General features: G+C 23.9%; 1 protein-coding gene and 1 non-coding gene across 2 annotated transcripts; one reads left to right on the plus strand and one right to left on the minus strand.

The window, feature by feature from the left end:
• The first annotated feature begins 14,137 nt into the window (after positions 1-14,137).
• LOC131170169 (small nucleolar RNA snoR137) lies at positions 14,138-14,269 on the plus strand. The gene has a single exon (XR_009141105.1). It is a non-coding gene; the product is annotated as a small nucleolar RNA snoR137 (small nucleolar RNA).
• Positions 14,270-16,690: 2,421 nt separating this feature from the next.
• On the minus strand, positions 16,691-17,997 carry LOC110644837 (uncharacterized). Its single transcript, XM_058128921.1, has 3 exons — positions 17,773-17,997; positions 17,409-17,639; positions 16,691-17,327 (listed from the first exon to the last, which is right to left on the minus strand). Exons 1-3 carry the CDS (start codon positions 17,824-17,826, stop codon positions 17,211-17,213), a joined length of 402 nt encoding a protein of 133 aa, XP_057984904.1. The 5' UTR covers positions 17,827-17,997; the 3' UTR covers positions 16,691-17,210.
• Between the last annotated feature and the right edge of the window lie 5,303 nt (positions 17,998-23,300).

Consider the following 23,300-nt stretch of genomic DNA (forward strand, 5'->3'; position numbering starts at 1 on the left):
CGCCTAATTTAGAACGCAATGTTAAGCAAAAGTCGTGGGGAAGATAAATAATTCTGAGTTACAGACAATAATAAATTGGGAGTTTCTTCCCAAAAAGCAAGTATATTTTTAAATAAAAATAAATATCACAATTTTTGGCATGCATGATCACTAAATTCTGATTTATATGAATTTCAACTTTGTTTTAATAATAAAATATTATTAATGATTAACATGTTTTTGCAAAACAGAATACACACGCACATGATTTTTTGTTATAAAAAGTAAAAAAAATGATTAATATCATTAAAACATTACTATTATCTTACAATTATAATTAATTTATGATAATATTATATATATGATTATAAATAATATTATTTTTTATATTAATTGCATTTTAATTAATATAAAGACAATAAGATTAAAATATTGAAAAATATTAAAAAAGTAAATTGAATAAAACTAATAAAATTAAATGACCCTAAATTTATTTTAATTTGATATCATTTATATATATGGAAAAAGATGAAATATTTTCAACATTCCAATTAACTATTATAAAATTATTTGCTAAAAAAATTATTATCTTAATTTAGATTTAAATATTAAATCTAATCTAATTTAACTTGGATTAAATTAATTCAATATTATATTCTATAAATAGTCTTTGAAATGGTTTTTTTTTTTCCAATTTTGTGGTTAAACTTTCGTAGAAAGATATAATATTAAATTATTTAGACATCAAATTCAAATAATTCTCTATTATAATTAGATTTTAGATTTTTATTGTGTATATGTTGTGTTTTGCATTCCTGTGAGATATATATATACACACACGCATACATACACTAAGTTTTTCCCATGCATTGTGCCAGTACATTATTATTGTTTTTATTACTTAATTGAATAAAGATAAGAACTGTATGTAAAAGGAATTGTGAAAATATAAGGAAAATAAATATAAATTAAAATTGAATATTAAAAAATAAAAGATAAGATGCTAATAATATGTATATAAATAAATTTTTTTAAGATGAAAATTATCTTAGTGATATTTGTGCAAATTATTTTTTTTTATTGTATTGCTTAATAAAATTATTTCATAGGTTTGAGAGAGAATCTTAGTTGCACATTGTATCTTCTACTCGCATTAAGAAGTGATTAGTTTGATTTTTTATGTGTGATATTAGTTTATATATATTTTATAACTATGACTTTTAGTTTTTCTTGTGTTAATTAAATTGCATTATTGTCATAATTTTTTTATTATAATAAATTAAGTACATGATTTTATAATTACAGTGGACGACGAAAATTAAAGGTGGCTTTAGTTTTTATAGTTTATAACCATGACTTTTATTTTTTCTAATATTAATTAAATTGTAACTATTGCTATAAATTATTTATTATAAAAAATTAATTACATGATTTTATAATTATAGTGGACAATGAAAAAATGGCTTGTGAGTTTATGTTTTGAAAGTAATTACTAATACGTTATTTAATTTTATTTTACAATAAAGTGATAATATGTTGTAAATATTAAGTGACTTTAAAGGCATAAGATGGATTATATTGGTGTTATAGTATGCATTATATAGGAATAAAATTCACTAAAAAAATAGGTTAATGGAGAAAAATATTATAAATGTTTAGGTGGCAAATGAATAAAATGTCACTTATCACTTTTAGGTGAAACTATTTTGAGATCAATTTTATTATATTTCTATAAATGAGAATTTAGTAAGTAAGTAACATTTAGAAAAGAAGGCCTATATGAATGGTCACACACACTTACACATATATACATGATCAATAAAATTAAATAAGTAAATTTAATAATTAATTTATAAAAATATTACTTATAAAAATTACTATGAAACTTTATAAAAATCATTTAATTTTGAATATTAATAATTTAAATTTTTATGCAATGAATATTTTCAAAATAAATAAAAAAATATTTCCACACAGTGAAAATAAATATTTTTTATTAATTGGTTCTGACTAAATTTAAATTTATAACTTCATACTTTTAAAAATGATTTTAATACTCTCGAATTTAAGGTTTTATATTCAATGAAAACTTAATGAATCACGTAGTCATTCTTAGATAATACAATAAGGAGTAACATTTTCTTCTTTTTAGTTACGAATGTGATAGAATTCAGAATGTATAAATAAAAAGATTTGAAATTAAGCTTTTCCATTTCATATATATTTAAAAAATTAAAAAAAAATAATTGGACTATCTGAATCAGAAAACTTAAGTTTATTGGTACAATGAAACAAATACGTGAATAATTAACTACTTAGATTGTAAACCTAATGTAATAACATATAATTATATGCAATAGCAAATAATTATTTTTTACTAATAAATTTTAATTTAATGGCATTACAATTATGTAACACCCCTCACCCATCTACAATGTAGCCGAGCAAGGCATGTCACACTCGGTGCTAGAGCGCCTTAACTTATCTTATTACATTTCCTAATAATCACATTTAATTTTTATTAATTTAAGTCCAATTAATCAATCGAAGAAATTAACAGAGTTTCCTCTAATTTATTCCCAATTTGACGGTTTCCCACATGTTTAAATCTCAATAATATAAAATTTTCACAATTTCAAACTTCATCTCAATATTTCAAACTCATAATTTCATTCATTTCATACATAAATATAATCATGCTCAATTTCATAAATAAAACATTCAAATTTTATTAATTTACATAAATTACAAATAATTACATGAGTTCATAATTTACATGACATAATAAATGTCTAACTTCAAAATATAAAATTACTAACAAAGCCTAGCGGGTCCTAGCAAAATGCACTGCAGAGGATGTGACACCGGACTCAAGTGCAAAAATAATCCCAGTCTATAGTCTACTGGGCTCTCTCTCTTGATCTCCAGTACTTACGCATGGCAAAAAGTAACACGCTAAGCATAAAGCTTAGTGGTGCAAATATAATATAAAAATAAATAAATAATTGAAAATAAAGAAATTACATTATTATGCAATACCGGAAGTATTTTTTATAATTATTTAAATTATATTTAATTTATTGGTTTCTATATTTTATTATTTATTAGTAAAATTTTAAGGTTTATTTTAGTTGCCCAAGTAACCTATACCAGTTGACTGGACTGGATAAACAAGTAAACTGACACTGGGTACCAAGAACCTAGGACCGTCGCACTATCGGTCATATAGTGTCTACCAGGTGTGCCACAGAATGGCTAACAAACCATAATATCAATCGGGCATAAAGCTGTATATGTCAAAGAATAACAATATGGCCAAAAGCCATAAATCACGAAATGGCAATAAAAGCCATAAATCATGAAATGGCACAGAGCCATAAGCAGTACTGCAATCAGAACCCTATTGGCATGCCAACCTATCCAAACCAATCATAACTAGGCATACATGGGCATTCTAGTATTTTAGGTATTGGTTCTTTACAATTTGTATCATTGTAGTTACTATTCACAATACTATTCATACTAAATTTTTTATTATTCCATAAATAAAAGGTATACAAGTTCTAAATATATGATCATACCACATTTTGGGTTATAAAGTTGTTGGCATTAATTGCCAACTACAATTCAAGTCTTCCTAGAAACATTTTAAAATTTTCAGTTTTTGCAACCCAAGTTTACTATTTCATTGGATCAATCTACAATGGGATTTTGGCTAACATTTCTTCATCAAAGTTGTTCCTTAATGTCTCTACTTTAATTTTCTTTTTGAATCATTCTATTTGGAGTTTTTTAGCTTAAGTTATGCCATTTTTACCATAACTGGTCAGATTGGTCAATATCCAAAATTTTCTAGGCTGTTTTGGTTCTAATAGTTTTGATAAGCTAAATTTAGTTAGTAATTTGATTAAGTTATGGTCAGAATTTGGATTTCTATTCCTCATGAAAGATGTTCTACTATGTCTAAACTTTCCATGAGTTCAAGAATCAGGTCATTTGGACCTCTCTACACAAAGTTATGCTCATTTGAACAATCACTGTTATATGATCATTTTTTCCAGTCCAGATTTTGGTTGCCCATATTCAAGTCAATTTTAGGTCACTTTGTGTTGGTTTTCTGAGCAGGGTCTCTTCATGAAAAATGTGTCATTATGTCCCTAGTTTCATCTCCAATTGGCTTTATACCAAATGAAACTACATAATTCTACTTATGGCTGCTCAAACCTATTGGACTCAAAGTCCAAAATTTCAAGCTCAAAGGCAACTCATCCAATTCACAATTCAATTCCACAACCAATTCCATTTTAAGATCAAACCACATCAAATGGTCACTAATTGACCTTAACAACATCAATTTAACAACAATTTAAAAAACTCCCAAATTTTGATTCAAAACCCTAGCTCCAATTCAAGATTTATGTAACACATATCAATTAAGTACACTAGTCCACTTCTAATTTATGTCTCCACACCAAACACCATTGCTAAGCAATTTTAAATCAATCAAACCATCAAAACTACCATTTCCTTAAGGCTGCCGAAATCTCATCCCTCCATAAATTCATTATTTCTTCACAATTTCATGCAATATGGACTCACTTCAACATCATGATAAGAATTAAAGAAAGAAAGGGAGTGGAAATTGCACTAACCTTTGTTGTCTCTCTTCCAAGACTTTCACAGCTTCACTTTCTTCTCAATTCTTGGCTGCCCAAACACTTCAAGGTCTAATTGCTAATTTTTATGTTGGAGTTTATAAGTTTTGTGGTGAAAATTGGTAGAGAATCAAGCTAAAAGGAAGCAAAATGGAGGAGCTCTCTCAAATAGAGTTTCGGCCAAGAATGAAGGGAGGTAGAAGATGAAGCAAATTTGGTTTTATTTATTCCCTTTTATCCTTTTATAAGTGGTTGTCTTATGTTGATTGGTTAAAGAATTTTTAATTGCATCATTATGACATCATGCACATGTCATAAATTGAATTTTCATTTTCATTTGTTTTATTTTCTTTCTTTCTCTTCTTTACTCATTTCTAATTAAATTTTTATCAATATTTATTCATATTTTATGACATAAATCTCACTTACTTAAATAGATATATTGGTCAAAAATCATCTCTGAGGGTGAAATGACCAAAATGCCCTTCATTGTGTTCACCGAATTATAATTATCTGTATCGATTGACATAAATTTTCTTGCATTTTCTTGGCATTCTATTGTCATCTAAACCTCAATAATCATTCACTTAAGTCCTAAATAATTATTTCACAGGGTTCTCCACAGGTCTAGGGTCAACAACTGTCTTCACAGTCGCTTCTCATTAGGGTTACCCATTGCCGGGGCTTCGGCTCATTTAACCTCTTTGCATTTCATTTCTTTAATTTCTCCTTAATTTTTCTTAATTATTATTTAGATTATTTATGACTCCTCACTCTAATTTAAATATAGTTCCAGAAATTCTGACTGTCCAGACAGACATTTGTCACCGGAACAGTAGAATATACGGACTACCTAAAGTGAGGGCGTTACAAATTATTCTTAAATTTATCAAATATTAGATAGATGGCATTATAAAATTTTGAGATGAAAATAATATTTTTGTATATATTAATTTCAAAAACTAATTTTGAATATTTATACACAATTGGTACTTATATATATCAAATTGGTAGATATTAATATTGTCTCTAAAATTTTAAATATCATTAGGAATTCATAACTTTAATTAGAAATAAAAATAATACAGTATAACTTTAATTAGAAATAAAAATAATACATTATACTAGAAAATTTTGGTTAAGAAAAAGGATCAAAGGATTTTTTTTTTTTCGTTTGGTTATGTGCAAAATTTATACTAAATATAAAAAAAATTTTAATTAATTCATTAACCTGTTACTTGTAAATTATATTTTTTACTATATCATTTACTTATAAATTTAATTTTATTTGATGTTTATTCATAATTACGTTTATTCTTTATTTTTATTTATTTAATTGTGAAAAATATATTAACTATACTTTCATGTATTAGAAAATCATCATGTATATTGCATGTGAGAAAAAATATATGCAAAACAGAATTAATATATATATATATATATATATATATATATATATATATATATATATATATATATATATATATATATAAACAAAATTTTAATTTACTTTTATTAATCAATTACTTATAAATTAATTTCAATTCAATACTAAAAGTTTATTATGTCTAAAACACTGGAAAAAAAAAAGGATAATGACTGACCGAATCGGTTGCTAATCGATTAAAATCGGTTGGTAATCGATTTAGCAACCGGTTCAATCGATTATAATGAGCTTGGTTGAAAACAGTAACCGACATTCAAATCGGTTGCTACATTAATTAAACTTTAAAAAATTAAACTTTTGATAAAAAAACTATCGGTTGCTAGTAGTAACCGATTTAGCAACCGAAATCGATTGCTAATGGTAACTGAAACCGGTTGCTAATAGCAACTGAAACATAATCCAGTGTAAAAAATTTAGTATCTTTAATTTTATAATTTTGCAATCATTTTATAAATCGGTTGCTATTTATAACTAATTTAGCAACCAAAAAGTTAGTTACTAATTTTTAAAAAATTATAAAAAAATTAAATTTTCAAATAACAATAAAAAATTTAAATAAATAAAATTTTCAAATTACTAAAATAATAAATTATTAATAAAATTAGTACTAAAATTAATATAAAATATTATAAAAATTTTAATAATATTGTTATAAAAATATTAACAAAAAATTAAATATAAAACATATTTATAAGACAAATTATTTAAAAAAATTACACACACACACACACACATAGATATATATATATATATATATATATATATATATATATATATTATAACAAAAGATTTAATAAAAATTAATAATCCAAATAATTTATTAACAAAAAATATATTTTTACAAAAATTTTTATTTTATGCAAAAGAAAAATAAAGTAAGTAAAAAAATGAGAAAGAAAAGAAAATGAAGAAGAAAAAAGATGAGAAAGAAAAAGATTGTAAAGAAAATAGATGAGAAAGAAAAATATCATGAAGCAGAAAATAGATAAGAAAGAAAAAGATGAAGAAGAAGAAAATATATGAAAAAGAAAATGATAAAGAAGAAAATAAATGAGAAAAAAAATGATGAAGAAAATAGATGAGAAAGAAAAAATAATAAAGAAAATATTTTAGAAAAGAAAAGATGATAAATAAAAAAATGAAAATAAAAAAAATTGAAGAAAAGAGAGAAAATGGAAGAAATAGAGAAAAAATAAGTAGTAGAAAAAAAATAGTAGTGGGGAAATAAAACGAGTAGTAGTTTATATAAGTGAATTAGCAACTGATTTTAGCAATCGATTGTTGGTTGCTAATTTCTTTTAAAAATTAGACAAGAATTTTTTTTGAGAAAATTACAACCGATTCGCAATTGGTTACAAATGATTTCAATCGATTGCAGAAATTAGTTGCTAATAGTAATCGATTTACATCAAAATAAAAAAAAGGCACTAATTTATAGGACAAAAAATCGATTGCAAAATTAGCTATAAAATCGATTGTCAATAGTAATTACTACCGATTCTCAATTGGTTGTAAAATTTTAATTAGTTTTAAAAATCAATTAATATTAGCAACCAATTTGCTAATCGGTTATAAATTAAAAAAAAAAACAAAAAACAAAAAATTGGGTGGGAATTGATAGAGAAAAAAAGCATTAACAACTTATTCACAGATCGGTTGCAAATCAAAAAAATAAAATAAAATAATTCAAAAAAATAAAATAAAAAAATTGGATAAGAATTTTTAAGAAAAAAAATTTAGCAACTAATTTACAATTGATTGCAAAAATCGATTGCTAATAGCAATCGACAAGAAATAAGTTGTAAATAACTGATTATTTAATTATGGAGCCAATTAAAATAATTCTTTAATTTAGCAACTGATTCTCTAAATCAATTGTTATTAGCAACTAATTTTAAAATTGATTGTTATTAGTAACAGATTTTAGCAATCGATTTTGCAATCGGTTACTAATTATATATTTAACATTTTTTTAATATCAATTAGTAACAAATTTAGCAACCAATTATAAATTGGTTATTAATAGCAATCGATTTTAATAAGCAATTATAAATTGGTTGCTAATAACAATTGATTCTTGAATCGATTGCTAAATTTTTTTAAAATTAATTATTTTACTAAAAAAAATTGAAATCACACATCAATTGTAAAATTGTTTGTTAGCAACAATTGATTTCAGTCAGTTATAATAATTGGTTGCAACACGGATTGTCTTTTGTAGTGATATATTTTTTATTTTACTAAAATTAAATATTTATAAGTTAATAATAAATTATAGATGCAATGCTAAAAAATTTAGTGTATAAAAGCATGAATGAGAGTGTGAATTTTTGAACTTTCTAAAATATTCTTACATGTTTATATTATTTATAAAAATATTAATCAACATAAATTAAAATTTTACTAATTATAAATTCTATTTCAAAAATATTTATACATATTTCAACTCACAACTCACAAGTAATTCTAACCTATAATATATATAAATATATGAATGAGGGGTGATTTTTAAAGAACAAAAATATTCTTAATTTTTTTATGTTATTTGTCTTTTATTACTTAAATTAATTTAGAGTTTATATAAATTTAAAATCTTAATTTTACATATACTTAACTTTGATTTATTAATTAAAATTGTTATTACAAATTAAATAAAATTTTATAAAAAAAATTAAATAAATCATAAATTCATAATAAAAAAAATGTATGGTTCGTGTTTTAAAAAAATATCAACTTTTATAATAAACCAAGGTAAATTATTTAAAAAATAAAATTTATTTATAATTAGAATTTTAATAGTTAAAAATTTATTTATAAATAATTAAAATTATATTTATAATTTTTTATTTTGATTTGATAAGTAATTCTAAAAAAATTAAAATTCTATTTATAAATTTAATTTATTTTTATATTTAAATTAGTTTATTTTATTTTTATAATTACTTTTTATTTATATTTTTATTTTACTTTCAAATTTTGTTTTAAATTATTGATTCAACAAAGAATATAACAATAAATAAATTAAAGGCTACTTTTTTAGCTAATTAATTAAAATGATATTTTATTGAGTTGAATAATATTAATACTTAAAAATATCCAAATTAAAAAAGAATTAAAATTTTATTATTTTCTAGTAATTTTTAATTAAAATTAAAATTTTATTATTTAAATAGATAAACATCCTATTTAAAACCTTTATTTCATGGGAAGACGGACTTATAAAAAGGATAAAAATATTTTAATTTTTAAAATAATTTTGTTATTTATAATAATTATGATATTAATATTGTATTCTAAGTGAATTGTTTCTATTAAAATTTAAAATTTTTTTTACTTACCTGTTAAAAATTCATAAATGTAAACTTTTTTAAAATATAAAAATTTCAATTTTTGTACTACTTAATAATATAATATCTTATTTATGCATGAAAATGTATTTAGAAAATAAATAGTCAACTATATGATCTCTTTTAAAAAAATTAAAAAAAATAAAAGCAGTATTGAATTGCTACTTTCTAATATAAATTAATTTTCTTATTTCTTTATTCTTATTAAAAAGATTAATTAAAATATATGAAAATTATTATTTGTAATTTTTTAAAAAATTATTTATGTCAATATATAAACTTCTAAAGTAAAAACTAACATTTTTAATTTAAAATTTTCTTATAAACTCCAACTAATAAATATATTCTTCAACATATGTGTAAATATTATTATGATCATATGAGTTATTTTTATATTTTAGGTTTTCATAATTCTTAATGAGCATGATAGGTTGCCTAATTTTTTTTTTTATAATGAATTATCAATATTAATACTTATTATTGAATTAAAGGTAATTAATAATGGTAATATATCATTATTAATTATTTAACACCAAATAAATTATTAATAGGCATAAACATTTAAATTAATACTAATGCAACATATAGTTGTCAAAGAAAATAAATTATCATAATTCAAAAAATTTATTTATGATTGTATTGTAAATATTTAAAAAATTTTCTAACAACAATAAAATAAAATAATGGATATGAAAACATTTCAAATATCTATATATTATATTGTAGTAATTAAATTATAATATTAATTATTGTTAAAATTTAATATCTTAACTAAGTAATTAAATTGATATTTGATTATTTTATATATAAATAAAATAATTACATGCTACAACTATTTTGATGCATATGCAACCAAAATGCTACGTCCTAATATAAATTATTTTTATTTCTTTATTCATATTAAAAAGATCGATTAAAATATATGAAAATTATTATTTGTAATTCTCTAAAAAATTATCTATATCACAATATCAATCCATATACTTTGAAGGGAAAAAAATAATATTTTTAATTTAAAAGTTTCTCATATACTCCAACTAATAAATATATTCTTAAACATATATATAAATATTATTTTGATCATACAAGTAATTTTTATATTTTAGGTTTTCATAATTCTTAATGAATATGATAGGTTGCCTATTTTTTTTTTCTTGATAATGGATTATCAATCTTAATACTTATTATTGAATTAAAAGTAATCAATAGTAATAATATATTATTATTAATTATTTAACACTAAATAAATTATTAATAGGAATAAACATTTAAATTAATACTAATACAACATAGAGTTATCAAAGCAAATAAATTTTCATAAATAAAAAAAAAATTACAATTTTACTGTAAATATGAAAAAATTTTCCAACAACAATAAAATAATGAATATGAAAACATTTCAATATAATAAAATAATTACACATTATAAACTATTTTAATGTACGTACTTCAAATGCTAGTCGTAATAAATATATAGAATCCCTAACCCTTCACATTATATTGTAATTTAAATTAAAAACATTATTTTAATTAAAATTATTCATATGTATTTTGGATGCTACTATAGCCCAAAAACTAAAATGATTAAATGTGAATTCGATTAGTTATTATTACTACTAATAATTATTTATTTAGTATTTTTTTAATAAATAGGACTCCAGTAATGAGAAATTATATAGTATCGCAGTAATTTCATATTAGAATGTGACATGGAATATCAAACAAATAGTATTTAGACAGGTATATAAATACAGTTATATTAAAAAAAAATTGAGAGGTGATTATAAAATTATAGGATCCACCCTACATATATATTTACTTATTAGGACTCATACATACTGCATATTACTCATTATTGGATTACCATTCTATATAAGATAACTTACATGGAATAACTGCTTTACTATATAATTTTCCCAAATAATACGATGAGGTTGCAAACGATCAGCTTTGACGTTAAAAATGAGAGAAGTAAAACAAATAAAAAATAAAAGGAATATATTCAGTATTATTAAACATAAGTCGGATTAGCAGATCAACTTGGAGAATCGAATATAAAATTAATCTAGTTTTGCAATTGAACTGCCTAAGAAAGAGATATGAAATGAATTGATTAAACCCATGTTAATGCATTCAAATTGTTTGACCTATAAACTGGGTAAATTACATCAACCATCCTTGAACTTAGAGGGTTACTTCATTTCTATCCTTAAACTTCAATTCGTTATGAGAAAATTACTTAACTTTAATTTTGTTTAAGAAAAATCCTTCTAACATAAAAGTTTCTGAGTTAAAAGATACAAAATTACCCTTTTTGCCATTTTCTTTCAAAAAATAAAATTATCATTTTATCCCTTTTACATTCTCTTTTTCTCCCACCTTTATAATCAAATTAATTAATAGTTGCTTTAATTATTAATCCAAGCTCTTGGATTCAACCTCCATGTTAGAGATACAATGTTGTAGGGAGTATGTAAGTGTAAAATTTTCACAAAAAAAAAAGATAGGATGAATAAGAGACATAAGTGGGAAGGACTTAGATTGGATGTAGTATCAAACTCATTAGTGTATTCTTAAGACCTATCACGAAAGATTCTCCTCAAATACTTTGGACTCCCCAGATCCTTAACAAAAATCTTTTTAATTATTTTGTTGTTTTGGTTCTACTTTTGCTTATGTTAGAAGATCATGTGATACAGCTGCTCATTGTCTTTCACAGAAAAAAAATGCTTTTCTGTGCAATCCCATGATCCAGTTTTCTTTTGCGTGCTCCTTGGTGCCCTTTGTGGCTATTCAATAAATTATTATCTTTGGTTATGAAAAACTTGTGAAAAGAAATGTTATTCAGTTATCTTAGACACTGTTGTTTTAATAATTTTTTTTTTTAAATGAGTTTTGAGAGTAATCTTTACAGGAAGAACCCTAACTGGGACATGATCCAAAGGCCCATGTAGTTCCATGAGCTCACATAAGGTTCATGCTTGTGTCTAAATCTCCTATTAACATTGTATTGTCCTTGATTAGCAAGGACGCTGAAAAGAAAAATTGTAATTGTGGTTACTTGCCTAAAAGTGTAATGAAAATGACTCCTTGTTGGACCAACAAACTTTGTGCCACTGAAATTTAAGCAAGAAAACGAAAGAATTATTTTTTTTTTAAAAAAAAAAACTCCAATTTTTATTTTTTATAAAAAATAACGAAAGATATGAAAAATATGTACACTTACAAATAATAAAAATATAATTTTTAATTAAAAATTTAAAAATTATTTATATCTTTCATAATTTTAAAAAATAAATTATTGTAAAATATATTTAAAAATTCATTTTATCTTTAAAATTTTGACTAAATAATTTTAAAACTTTTTAAGCTTTTTTTCATTTTAGTAATAATTTGACCTATATTAAAATTCATTCACTAATAGAAAATTTCATTAAAAAATAAATAATTTAGCAGATAAAAATAAAATACTAAATAGTATAATTTTTTTAAAATAAAGAAATTAAATAGTTAATTGTATTAAAATATAATAATTATATATTAATTTTCAACTCTATTTTGGATCATGTGAATTTTAGTTAAATCATAAGTTATTTATAAATATTTAATTAAAATATATTTAATTAATATTGTTAGGGTTAAATTAATGAACTATTTATATAACAAATTAAAGGGTATTTAGTTCACCTATTGAATGCAGTTGATAACCAATAGACACCAAACAGCTACAGTTTGTATTAATTCTATTTTAAGAGTTGTTTCTCAATAACTAATTTGATTTTATTTTTTGTTCAGACTATATTAATTTTTTTTCATATAATTCGAAAATCACTACTATTAATATTGTTTGCTTCTATATTTTTCATTTACAATATTAACTTCTTAATTACTAAATTGCAACTTTATTAAAATATTTTTTTATTAATAACATAAAATATAAAATATTTATTTATTATAAAAAATACATTTTTGTATCTAAAAACTTAAAATTATTTATAAGATTTTTTTTCTTAATCAATTATAATAATTACTTTATTATTTTATAAATATATTTTTTAAGAAATTTAATTATTTTCTTATTTAAATAATAAAATAAATAATATAATATAATAAATCAATAATTATATATTTATTTTAATAATATAATATAATAAATGCTTATAAAAAATATAATACAATAAATTTATAAATTTATATTTATTTTAATAATAAAATAAATTTTATGATATAATCTTTATTAGTTTTACCGAACACACTAAACATAGCTAAGCTAGTAACCATTAGTTAACAATCTAAGCCAAACAGCTCTAAATAAACCAGGGCCGCCTCTGTCTATATAGCGAGCCTGAAACCAAATTATAGCATTAATAATGTCAAACTAAAATGTCATTTCCATTATTCTGGGCAAAGATTACTCCAATCAATGCCAATGTCTTTATATTCTTCATGGCCATTAGAAAAGAAAGAAAGGTTCTTTCTTTTCAAGTCTCTTGAAATCAATTTACTCTGTTTTTTATTTGATCGCTTTCGATAGGCACTGCGTTCTTCAATGGCTTTGTTAAATGTAAAGTGAAGTAAGCAATTTCCTCCACCAGGACATACTCCACAAGGCCCTAATTTACTACAATATAGCTGCTGCGTTTTGTTCAATATTGTTGGGATTGTGCTAATTTTTTGGTTGAATTAATGAGGTGATTGAATAATATGTTGTTGCGTCTTACTGGTGAACTCTTCCTATTGAAGTGGAAGATGTTCATGTTTCCGAAGGACAGATTGATTTCCAGTATCAAAGAGCACAGTGAACTCTTTCAATATATATATATATATATATATATATATATATATATATATATATATATATACTTTAAATTGAGCTTATTGGGATTCAAATTTGTCATCACACAGTTTCTAAATGAAAGGGTACTGAATATAAAATTTTAAAAATTTGTGATAAAAAAAAAAAGAGCACTTGGGTTAACTTCCATTACATTTGGCCGTGTTGGAACCTCTCATTTTGTGCACATCTCAACCACCAACTCCTAAACTTCAAGCAGAAGCCAACATATAGCAAGGCAGCGGACTCAACAATTTGCACAAGACTACAAGAGCTTGGAGTATAGTTCACTCTTCAATAATTATGTTAAAGTTGAAGAATAACAGAAAAGAAAGGAAAACTAATCAATGATTTAGCTTAATTGAAAAATACTCGAATGAAAAGATTCCAAATGCAGAGATACATATCAGGTTTTCCCCCTTGAATATTCACATCAGATTTAATGTATTCGATTTAATGTATTCAGCTAGTATCTTTCCAGATTTATGCCGCAGCCATCACAAACTCATTTGCAGCAGCAAAAAGAGTGTTGAGGTATTTAAAAGGACAACTCAACTTGGAATCTGGTTTAGATCAATGAAGAATGGAAGCTCGGATGAATTTGTGGATGGTGACTGGGCTGGAATCATTGGTGACATAAAGAGTACAACTGGCTATTGTTTTTCACCGGAATCAGGCATGTTTTCATGGGTTTCAAGAAAACAAGAGGTTGTAGCTCAGTCTACTGCTGAAGCTGAGCATGTAGCAGCAGCAAACCAAGCTATTTGGTTGAGAAAGATTCTTAAAGACCTTGGAGTAGAACAACATAAAGCCACAAAGGTCAGATGTGACAACAAATCTACAATTTCCATTTTTTAAAATTCCAATATGGAAAGATGAAGCATATCATGTTAAGTTTCATTCAACTAGGGAAGCTGAGAAGAACAAAGAAGTTAAAACTTGTTTAGAAAAATGTGATGTTCCATATATTTAGGAAGAAATTTAAGACAAGTGATGTTTTAGTTGAAGGAATGGGCTTGAACAGTAAAAAGCAGCATGTATTCTCCTATAAAATTTATTGTTTCATTGTTGTTTCAGTGCATTTTGGGCTACAACATTGCAAAATCTACTCTTATCTCTTTATCTTTTATCATGTTCTTAACCGATCTGTAACAAACCCCTTGTAGCCTGATTGTTGAATAAATTTCAGGTGTTGATCAGAATGAGAGGCTATCAATTCCTTTGAGCCTTGGATTTATCTGACATTTTTTTTAATTGCTTGTTATTTCCCAAGCCCCATTTAGGTGATTGGTAATGATTATGAAGAATTTATTTCCCCATTCTCTCCTTCATGTAAAAATGTCCATTTAATTCATAATCCTAACTTCATCACATTTTCTCCCCACTCTGAAAACTTATTCAAGCATTCCAATGTCTTTCTTCCTTGAAGTTATACAATATCTGTTGTACTTCCTCTCCCTATTACTGCCAATCCCTCATCAGTACTATCTAGTAGCAGGGCACAGCAGACACTGCTTCCTGAATATGATCTGAGCTGATTGATTGTCGTAGTCGACATATTGATCTTCTCATACTCTCCAACCGAAGCCAAAAGAAATGCAATTTTGTGAAAGAGAACAAACTATACTGTGCATTTCTTCATTGATGGTAACTAAAATGTGTCTCACATGTTCACTACTGGCAACATACACCATTTTCTTGAGAAAATAAGAGTGTATTTAAGTAAAGAAGAGAGAAAAAATGGAAAGGGAACGCTTCATTATGTTTCTTATTAGCTTTATAAATAAAAAATACATCATGTACTTAGTCAATACTTACTTTCCATAAATTAAGGAAGTTTGTCTCCATTTGTCTCCATCTTTCCAGCTTAAACTAAGCTCCTCCATAAAACACATTTACACTAATAAGTTCTAGAATATTACAGCATAAGAAATATATATATATATATATATATATATATATATATCTTTAGAACATAATAAAATATGAAGAGAACATAATCTAATGTAACACAGCACTTAGTATCACAGCCATTACATGCAGAAACAATCAGCTGCCTTCATCATTTTCAATATGTACACCAACACTTCAAATTTCTTTCATTTTAGTATTGAATTCTGTGATCCAGTCTGGGTTGTCACTTCCATAAATGCAAAATATTTCTGCCTTCTTCTACCTGAAGTCTCTGAACGGGTGCGATACTCACCTATATGATGATAACAAAAACTGAGTTGTGTCATGAGATGTTCATGAATGCTTCTGACCTTGAGTGCCAAACTTGATAGTTCCCATGCTTCCGTAATCGATGTTATGTACCTGCGTTCAGAAGGTAAGATGCAGGAGCATATGTTTACAAGCTAGAATGCTGTAGTGAAAAATAAGGCAGAATTAATTGTTGAGTATTTAAGGCTTTGTAGAACTAAAGACATACTCATGGCTCAAGCCAGTGAGGTCAGTAATTTGTGTAGCACAAGCCACAACACTCCTGATGGCCCAGTAAACAGCAGTAGGGATATTAGTAGCAGCATTCGACATTTCTGGCGCATCAGAAGTGACGAACTGAGATGGAAGCTCTTTGAATTCAACAATGCATTTTGCAACATCCAAAGTAGCCTTGATAAGGTTGTTGATTTCCTCAAACTTTGGTTTCAATGCGTCAGCACGTTCGAATACTTCTGGCAATTGCTTAAGCACTGCAACTGCTTTGGCCAGCGGGTTTGTATGGTAAAGCTGGGCGACGAGCCAGAATTCTCCATAGTTTACCGCTAAAGCTGATAAGGCTAGCACCACCTTTGTGTCCCATGAGTAGCTTGATAGCAACTTAAATATTGCCAATGTTGTAGCATGTGGATCTCTACCACCAGAGCTTTTGCAGGATACATGTTGGAAAACCTATATCACAACATCAGAAATTCAGAATCCTGTAAAATTGAATACTGTGGGAAGAATCATATACTAGCCTCGCAGGAAATTTTCTTGATTGTGTATGACAAAACATGTAGCATGTCATCAAAGCCTTGGAGAGCCTTATCATCCAATGCGGGAAATTTTGCTTGCTGAGCTCCCTACAATGAAGTCACAAATGATCAGCTTCATGTTAAAACTGAGAAAAATAAACAAATAAAGAATGAAAAAATATGTAGTACTTGTTGATGAAAAATGCTAGCCAGGCCAGTGGGTGCAGCTCGGTTGAAAATGTCTTCAAGAAGATGAAGAAGAGGTTTCAAAGAAAATTCATGGCCATCAGGATCATGAGTGGACTGAATTTGATGTATCTTTGCATTGTCGTCTGATGAACAAAACATAAGGCGTTCATTTTTAGGATTTGATAGCCTGGGAGATGCAGCTGCCATAGCTGATGAGGCACAGATGAAACTCTAAATTAGAAAGAAGAACAAAGAGAGAAGAGCTTGTGTGTATGGTTCTGCTTAGCTCTTTCCCTTTTGTAGGTCATGCAAATTGGAAAATGACAATTTTAAAATAATAATACTAATAATAATAAATTGTTACCTTCTGATGGGGTTTAAGGATTTTGGATAAGGGCTTGTCTACATGCTGCATCATTAATATCCTCTTTTACCTTCATAATTTATCAATAATCCATCAATAATATAATTAATTATTAGTCTATATATATAAATGTATAAGCTATGAATGAAAATTTATAGACATATTAACAAACAAAACTTTAAATAATAAATAATTTCATCTAAATACAACTTTTAATTTAAATAGAAATTTATTTATATATAATATTAAAAAAATTTTATATATAATAAAAAAATCCTTGCATGTCCTCACACGTTTGGAAAACTATCTCTATATTCTTTTAATTTCTTTGGAATTGCATTATTTATTTCGTTTTTTTATAAATAATTTATTCTCTAAAATAATATAAAATTGTATTATTAATATTTTTGAAATTAAAATTATATTAATCAGTGGCTTTAAATCTTAATAAAGATGATCCATTCTAAAATCAAGCCGACATGTCAACTCCATACAACTGACTTAGAACCACAATATTAAGTAAAAAATCTGGTGAAGATATCATGCTGTGTGCTATAAGAAATTGGGAGTTTCTTCCCAAAAAGCAAGTATATTTTTAAATAAAAATAAATATCACAATTTTTGGCATGCATGATCACTAAATTCTGATTTATGTGAATTTCAACTTTGATTTAATAATAAAATATTATTAATGATTAACATATTTTTTGGCACAGAATACACGCATGATTTTCTTTTTTTTTATAAAAAGGCAAAAAACATGATTAATAACATTAAAACTTTAAAACACTATTATTATCTTACAATATACGGAAATAATATTATTTTTATATTAATTGCATTTTAATTAAAATAAAAGATAAGAAGACTAAAATAATGAAAATATAAAAAATTATTAAAAATAATAAAATTAAATTACTCTGAATATATTTGAATTTGATATCATTTACATATATGAGAAAAGATGAAATATTTTCAATATTCGAATTAACCATTATAAAATTATTTACTTAAAAATTATTATTTTAATTTAAATTTAAATATTAAATATCTAATCTAATTTAATTTGATTAAGTTAATGTCATATTATATTCTATAAAAGGTCCTCTGAAATTCTCTTCTTTTTTTTTTTATTAATTTTGTGATCACACTTATCACTGAAAGACATAACATTAAATTAGTTAGACATCAAATTCAAATAATTCTCTCTTATAATTAGATTTTAGTATGTAAAAGTAGTTATGTTAATACAAGTAGTTACTAATAATTTTAATGTATAAAAAATTTTAATTTTTATATTTTCTAATTTTAATATTTGAAAATAAAATAATATCTTAAATTTTTTTATTAATTATTTTACATTTCATTTTTATTACTTTTTATAATTTATTTTTATTAATTTTTATCTCTCAAACTTTTTAATAAAGATTTCATAATAAAAATAATAAAAATATAATAACATAATAGAAATATTGATTAAAAATAGGGAATCATTGAAATTTGTTCAATCATATTATTATTTTCATCATTTTAACTATTAAAATTTTGATATATACTTATAATATATTAAAGAAATATAAAGTATTTAATAACAAATTAATATAAAATAGAGAAGATTTAATAAAATTAAATAAATTATATCTTATAAATAAATTGCCACTTAATATAATTTCATAATTTTATATCGCAGCATTGGTTATATATATATATATATTTTAAATGATATGATATAATGCTTTGTAATAATAACAAATTTAATCACATAAACCTAAGCAATGTAAATTACAAGGAATGTCGTGTGACAATATCGTGAAAAACAATGTCACATGTTAGCTCCTTTTAAATACTTGCCTACTTTATATAGATAGATAGATTTTTTTAAAATTTTTTTTAAAAGCTAGCTATTTGTAAAAGGAACTAAAACATATAGGAAAGTAAATACAAAGAATAAATATAAATTGAAATTAAATATAAAATAAATGATAAGATATCAATAAAATGCATATAAATAAATTTTTATAAGATGAAAATTACCTTAATGATATTTATGTGAATTGTTTATATTTTTTTAGTGCATTGGTTACTAAAATATTATTAAATAGGTTTGAGAGAAAATTTTAATTAAATATTGTATCTATTTGCATTAAGAAGTGACTAATTTTATTTTTTATGTGCATATATATATATATGACTTAGTTACTAATAATTTTAATGTATAAAAAATTTTAAATTTTAAATTTTCTAATTTTAATATTTGAAAATAAAATAATATCTTAAATTTTTTTATTAATTATTTTACATTTCATTTTTATTACTTTTTATAGTTTATTTTTATTAATTTTTATCTCTCAAACTTTTTAATAAAGATTTCATAATAAAAACAATAAAAATATAATAACATAATAGAAATATTGATTAAAAATAGGGAATCATTGAAATTTGTTCAATCATATTATTATTTTCATCATTTTAACCACTAAAATTTTGTTATATACTTATAATATATTAAAGAAATATAAAGTATTTAATAACAAATTAATATAAAATAGAGAAGATTTAATAAAATTAAATAAATTATATTTTATAAATAAATTGCCACTTAATATAATTTCATAATTTTATATCGCAGCATTGGTTTTATATATATATATATATATATATATATATATATATTTCTTTAAAAGATATGATATAATACTTTGTAATAATAACAAATTTAATCACATAAACCTAAGCAATGTAAATTACAAGGAATGTCGTGTGACAATATCGTGAAAAATAATGTCACATGTTAGCTCCTTTTAAATACTTGTCTACTTTATATAGATAGATAGATTTTTTAAATTTTTTTTTTTAAAGCTAGCTATTTGTAAAAGGAACTAAAACATATAGGAAAATGAATACAAAGAATAAATATAAATTGAAATTAAATATAAAATAAATGATAAGATATCAATAAAATGCATATAAATAAATTTTTATAAGATGAAAATTACCTTAATGATATTTATGTGAATTGTTTATATTTTTTTAGTGCATTGGTTACTAAAATATTATTAAGTAGGTTTGAGAGAAAATTTTAATTAAATATTGTATCTATTTGCATTAAGAAGTGACTAATTTTATTTTTTATGTGCATATATATATATATATATATATATATATATATATATATATATATATATATATATATGACTTAGTTACTAATAATTTTAATGTATAAAAAATTTTAAATTTTAAATTTTCTAATTTTAATATTTGAAAATAAAATAATATCTTAAATTTTTTTATTAATTATTTTACATTTCATTTTTATTACTTTTTATAGTTTATTTTTATTAATTTTTATCTCTCAAACTTGTTAATAAAGATTTCATAATAAAAATAATAAAAATATAATAACATAATAGAAATATTGATTAAAAATAGGGAATCATTGAAATTTGTTCAATCATATTATTATTTTCATCATTTTAACTATTAAAATTTTGTTATATACTTATAATATATTAAAGAAATATAAAGTATTTAATAACAAATTAATATAAAATAGAGAAGATTTAATAAAATTAAATAAATTATATTTTATAAATAAATTGCCACTTAATATAATTTCATAATTTTATATCGTAGCATTGGTTATATATATATATTTTTTTTTCTTTAAAAGATACGATATAATACTTTGTAATAATAACAAATTTAATCACATAAACCTAGGCAATGTAAATTACAGGGAATGTCGTGTGACAATATCGTGAAAAACAATGTCACATTTTAGCTCCTTTAAAATATTTGCCTACTTTATATAGATAGATATATTTTTTTAAAAAAATTTTTAAAAGCTATTTGTAAAAGGAAAAAATTATAATTTCATAATTTTACAATTATAGTGTGGGTTTCTGTTTTGAAAGTAATTAATAAGTTGTTATGTAATTTTATTTTACAATAAAGTGATAATATGTTGCAATTATCAAGTGACTTTAAATGGCATGAGGTGGATTACATTGGTGTTAAATTAAGTCGTGCATTATATATATATCACTAAAAAATAGGGTTAATGGAGAAAAATATTGATGCGTACTCCGCAAGTATACGGGTCATTCAAGCAGTAAAGAAAAGATATCATCCCACAGAGATTTGTTTTTTGAGTACCAAACTACAAAAGTCACGATTATTTGGGCTATCAATAATTTGTGCAAAAATAGAGTAAGAGATGTAGCAAATTAAATTGGAAAAATAAGGAAATTATAATGAAATAAGTAATTAAATTTCTAAGCACTATAATAATTTACTAAAATTTCAGCAAGTAATTAAAGATTTAATTAATTAATGGTAAAAATTAATTCTAGAGTTGAGGTTCATGAAGTAAATTTCATTGGGATTTGGATAGGCAAACCAAGATTAAGGGAAATACAAGTTTAAAGCAAGTTGATTCTGATTTCCTTTAATTTCTCTTTCAAGCAAACTAAAGAGTGTTTTAAAGGAAACTAAACCCCATTCTCATGTGATGCTTAATTACTCAAAACCCTTTAAGCACTTTAATCAACTTGAAATTTCTCCTAACCTACTAGTTTATTTGTAACACTAGGTGATTAAGTTTATTATCTTGATTATCTATCATAGATTTTCACCTCTCGGTCCTTCAATCTAAGATTAAGAACAAAACCCAAAGAGTACCAACAATGGATATGTAAATAAGCACATAAGATAAGAATAAAAACTTATATATATTAAAATCTAGCTAAAACTATTCTAAATCCATAAATAAAACTTAAATCATTACACCAGACTCTAAAATCCTAAGTATCTACTCACTCATGCTTGTATTTACAAGTAGTAAATATGAAATAGAGCAAGAAAACATGAAAATAAGACTAAAAATAAAAGAACCGAGAAAAATAGAATCCAAATTTCTGAAAATGAAAGCTGGAAAACGTCACTCTGCAAGTATCCTTCCTCCAGAAAAATGGCGTGATTCCTTCTTTCCTTCCTCTTTTGATTTTTCTCTCTCTTTCTCCCTATGGTAAAAAATGAGAATATGATGTTTATATATCCCCTTAAACTTTGCCCTAAAAATAGTCTCTAAAGGGATAAAGACAAAAGGTGTGAAAAGAGAAAAATTTTCCATGTCAGCAAATCTGCCAGCGCCATTCCACATGCCTCATGTTGATTTAAGTTATTTTCCACATGTCTCATGTGGATTCGGAGGAGGAGCCTTTAGATTCTGCACGACTAGCTACACGGGGTATGTTGAAGTCCTTGAAACTTTCGGCGTGTTTTGTTCCAAAGTCTCTGTTTACACGACCCAGTGTTGAATCTACATGCCTCATGTGGATTCCTGTTGGATGACTCATATCTTTACACGACCTTCAACACGAGGCATGTTGAAGCCTTTGAAAATCTCAGCTGGTCTTATTCCTTAAACAAATTTTCTTCATTTTTTACACTACTTTAAGCTTCCAAATCACTTTAAATTTCTTCTATATTGACCTTTTTGCCTTTAAACCTTATTAAAACCTATCAAA

The sequence above is a fragment of the Hevea brasiliensis genome, chromosome 10 (genome assembly GCF_030052815.1).
Source record: "Hevea brasiliensis isolate MT/VB/25A 57/8 chromosome 10, ASM3005281v1, whole genome shotgun sequence".
NCBI classification, from domain to species: domain Eukaryota; kingdom Viridiplantae; phylum Streptophyta; class Magnoliopsida; order Malpighiales; family Euphorbiaceae; genus Hevea; species Hevea brasiliensis.